Source organism: Phaseolus vulgaris, chromosome 10 (assembly GCF_000499845.2).
Source record: "Phaseolus vulgaris cultivar G19833 chromosome 10, P. vulgaris v2.0, whole genome shotgun sequence".
NCBI classification, from domain to species: Eukaryota; Viridiplantae; Streptophyta; class Magnoliopsida; order Fabales; family Fabaceae; genus Phaseolus; species Phaseolus vulgaris.
In genome coordinates this window covers 27281465-27285988 of record NC_023750.2, presented here as the reverse complement: position 1 = coordinate 27285988, position 4524 = coordinate 27281465, and the positions used below count along the sequence as shown (strand labels likewise).

At 51.3% G+C, this 4524-nt stretch overlaps 1 protein-coding gene across 1 annotated transcript; it reads left to right on the top strand.

Annotated features, from left to right (window-relative positions):
* Positions 1–3170: 3170 nt before the first annotated feature.
* Positions 3171–3779, top strand: LOC137817826 (uncharacterized). The gene has a single exon (XM_068621052.1). The coding sequence runs from the start codon at positions 3171–3173 to the stop codon at positions 3777–3779; it is 609 nt and encodes a 202-aa protein (XP_068477153.1).
* Positions 3780–4524: the final 745 nt, after the last annotated feature.

Genomic DNA, 4524 nt, shown 5'->3' with positions numbered 1-4524 from the left:
CAGAAAGTTCGTTGAGAACTCTTATATACCTGGTCACTTTCTCTCTCCTGGCAGTTACAGACCTGGACACGTGGCTCGCATCCAGTCGTACACGTGCCACCATCTGGAGCCTCCTTGACTTGGGCGCTGCTTCTGATTCTCTTTTTGGCTAAGTTACTTATGCATGGTATTGCCCAGTGCATAGCTAACTTGGGAGTGCGATCTTTACTGGAACGGGCGAGTTAGGGTGCTCTCGTACACCTTCCCTGTGGTCTCGCCGGCCGCCTTCATAATCTGCACCGCCTTCATCTTCGGCGATGTGCTTGTTCTGGCGATCTCCAATCACTTAGTCGCCTGGGTTTACCATCTGGCGACTTCATCTTCAACTAGGCGATCGCCTGGCATGCTGGAGATCGGAGCACGCCAGCTTAATAACTGGCGATTACACGAACCCCCCGACTTCCTTCCCTTCTGCAACTCTGGCGCCTTGTCCACACGCCTACTCTGTGGCTTGGTGCCACGTCATCACTTCCGACTACCAGGGCGGTACACAAGCCCCCCAGTCTTAAGCGAAGACTTGTCCAGCGAAAAGACTGAAAGAGTCACGCCAACACCGGTCTACGTGGCACTGACGCAGAATTCCAAGCGGTTGTACTTTCTGCTTCTCTGACGCTCCACCAAACCCCTCACCCATCGTTCGACACGTGGCTTCATCAACGATTACCTTCAGTTACCATTTGCGCTTCCCAAACCCATTTCGAAAAAACTCTTAAACCCATTTTCACTCTACTGTTCCATCCCTTTTCTTCGTATTCTCAAACGCTTTCACCTTCTCCTACAAAAAACTCTCAGCGTTCTTCAACATTCTGAATCACCAGCATCCTTCATCGTCTTCCTGATCATCAAAAGGTACCTCCTTTCCTTCTTCTGCTGGTTTTTCTTGCATTTTAACCGATTCGCATCATCCTGTAACTGTCTGGTGCATACGTTGTGGGTTGTTTTTCCATTTCTCCTTTCGCGTAACTTAGGGCTTCGTCAATCGTTGCAACGAACCTTCGTTCGTTTGTTCTTCACCCTTCTCCCATGATCGAGTCAGCCTCTGCGAACCCTGATCGTTTTTCCTTTTCTTCTTCCTTTGCAGCTTCGAGAATGACTCGCTCAAAGATCACCCCGAATCCTCCTCCTTCATCGCGAAACCCCTCTTCTCAAGCACTCAACCCGCCGCGAGCGCGCGGTGCTTCATCTTCCCAGGCTGAGAGGCCTGCACCCTCCCGCCCCAACCTAGCCCAGGCGACTCCACCCATCACCGGAGGGGCCCCCGTCCCCCCACCAGACTTCAAAAAACTCTACCCCTGGGCCAACTCGACCCTGTTGAGGGAAACGTCTTCCGTGAACACTGCTGGGGCAGTTTTGCGACTGACTAAGGGGGATGAGCCTCACCAAACATTTCATAAGGAGCACGATGAGAAGATGATAGTGCTACCTTGCCCCCCCGATCTGCCCGTTTGTGCCGACGACAAGGCGAGCAATGACGGGCCCTTCTGCTTCGTCTACACAACGCTATTCAAGAAGGTGAAACTGAAGTTTCCCTTTACCCGTTTCGAGAGGGAACTCCTCACCGAGCTCAACATTGCCGCCGCCCAGCTTCATCCCAACAGCTGGGCGTTTGTGCGAGCATTCCAAGTGATGTGCGACCATCTGGGGTTGCCCGCATCCGTAGATGTATTTTTGTTTCTCTTTGAAGCCAAGCACCCAGGAGACCGCCTGTGGGTTAGCTTAAATGGGATTGCTGGGAGGTCGATCTTCTCCATCTTCCAGCAATCCTATAAAGACTGGAAGGGAAAGTTCGTCCTAGTGCGCCCCAACGACAAGGACACTTCCCTACTCGACGGTTTCCCCTTGTACTGGGTGAACAAGTGGAACAAGGAGTCCAAGAGCTGCTTCAGGAGACCCAGAAGTCCTGATAGCATGGGTGCGTTGGACAGAGATCTCTGCCTCTTTTGGAAGAGTGTGGCGAGTGCCAACATCACCTTCCTCACCACCACCCTGATCTGCTTCGAATTCTTCGAGGACCAACTCGAAATTCGAATAGGTTAGAACATTTAACCCTTTGTCTTGATACTGCTTCCGTTAACTGTTTCTGGGCGTCTTGTGCATTACGCGCAAGACTTTGGTTTTATTTTCTGCACTCTTTATCTGCTTTGCTGTTGCATACTGCCTTGTGCATTGACTTTCTCTCTGAACTAACCCATGCACTTTTTCTCCATGCAGATAACATGTTGGGCCAAGGCAAGCTCGCGGAATTGAGGGTGCTCGCCCGAACCCACGGGTTGGCGACGGGCTCTCAAACAGTACCAAATTCGGTGGTGGAGATCGCCGCCGCACAGGGTCGATCGCCACCTAAGGGCCCAGCTCCCTCCGATGTCCAGCCCGCCGCCCAACGTAAAAAACTCGTCCTCAAAAGGCCCAAGAGGAAAGCTCCCCAGGTGGTCCACGAGGAGGAGGAAGAAGATGACGAGGTCACCGAAGATGGCCTTGTTACAAAGAGGAAAAGGGTGGCACCTTCTTCACCACCTGCCCCACCCCCTCTTCCAACCTCAACACCTCCATCCACGCCCGCTCCACCTCCAACCTTGCCATCTCCACCAGCTCCTGCCTCACCTGTCCAAGCCATTCCACTGGCAACCGCGCCACCTGCGGTTGAGGCCCAAGAGCCAAATTTCATGGAGGACCCCCCGAGCGCCTCCACGCCATATGTATCAGTTGGAGGGGGTCCTCCTTCCAATGCCTCAGCCGCAGATGTTGCTCCAATCGGGGATGAGGTTGCCCACACCTCTCCGATTCTGATCACCGAGTCCCCGACGTCGCCACCACGAGCAGAAGCGCCTACTGAAGAACCAACCAAAGAAGGTGGCGACGAAAATCAACAACAGGCCCACCCAGCACCTCTACAAGCAGCAAACCTCCCTCTTGAGGTTACGAGGATGTGAGAGCCTCTATCTGCTAAGCTGAAGACGATAGCAGAAGACATCCCCGCCATCATAACCAGAGCCGTGGAGAGCTCCACCAGGAAACTCCAGGACGACCTCTTCAACCTTAAAACTGAAAACAGCACCATGAGGGTCGAGGTGGAGAAGTTGTCCTTTAACCTGACACTCGCGGAGATTGAACACTCCCGAGTAGAGGACGCAATGAGCACCGAGCTCAGATTGGCGCGCAAGGAGGCCACTGAACTCCGCCATAAAGTGCAGCAACTTGCTCAAGAAAAGATCGAACTAGAGAGCAAGATTGTGCCTTATCGCGTCAAGGTGGCTGACCTGGAGGCTCTCATAAAAACCGACGCCGTCAAGGTGAAGAAGCTGGAGCAAAGGTCAGCCGACCGGGAGATCTTCCTTGGCAAGGTGGAGAAGGTGAGGGATGACGCCATCGCTGAGCTCGACGAAGCCAATAAGAAAAATGGGGAGCTTGCAGCTGAAATGGGCAAGGTGCAAGCAGAATCCAAGAAGGTTGCTGAAGACCTTCTCCAGGCTCAAGAAATCAACGAACAACTCAAGAAGCAAGTTGAGGAGCTGGAGCAGCAGAATAAGGGACTGAAAGAACAAGCTGAAGGACTCGAGAAACAGATTGAAGAGCTTAAGAAGCAAATTGAAGATCTCAATCTGAGTTCCGCCCAAATTCTGGCTGCTGGATTCGAGGCTGCACGGGAACAGTTCGCCTGCTTGTTCCCTGATCTGGATCTCAGCATGGTGTCTCTAAATAATGAGGTGGTGGATGGAAAAGTGGTGCCCGCCGAAGACTAATCAATTTACTCCATCCACTGCTTTTATACTTTCTCTTGTGTATAACTTGTAATAAATTTTATATCTTCCCGCACATATGTTCTGAACTGGTATTTACCTTTAATGACAAAAGTCTGTGCATTTTCCCTCACGACTTCTTCAACTGCTTTAACTTTCTTGCGTATTTTTCTTGCGTATTTTACTTCAAAGAAAAGACATAGCGAAACTGCAGGCACGATCTTTGACTTAACTGCTTCGAACCACTTCAACTTTAAGCAACAATCACTTTAACAACTCGTAATCTTAAGGCAAATATTCCTCAAGCAACAAACTTTAACTGAGCTACTGGCTTAAACACTGCTTCACCCGATCTGCTTCATCAAAACGGGTCTTTTAACTTTCTCGCCACTATTTGAACTTTTCCTGGTCGCTAGAGACTCTTGGCGATCAGCTTCTTTCTGGCTTCACGCCTTGGCCATTGTTCTTTGATCTGGGGGTAGAGGCGCCTTTCGGATCCTCCTCTATCTTCCTGAACTTCAGGACCAAAGGCCGGGTGGCTAGGCGCTCTCTCCGAACCTACCTTAGCCACCTTCCAAACTTCGTCCACCCTTAACGCCATACCTGAACTCGTTCGAGACGAGAAGGATTTTATCTTGCCTGAACTCGCTCGTAGGCGAGAAGGTCTTTTAACTTGCCTGAACTCGCTCATAGGCGAGAAGGTCTTTTACTTGCATCTACATTGCCCCAGGGGTTACATCTTCTCGCC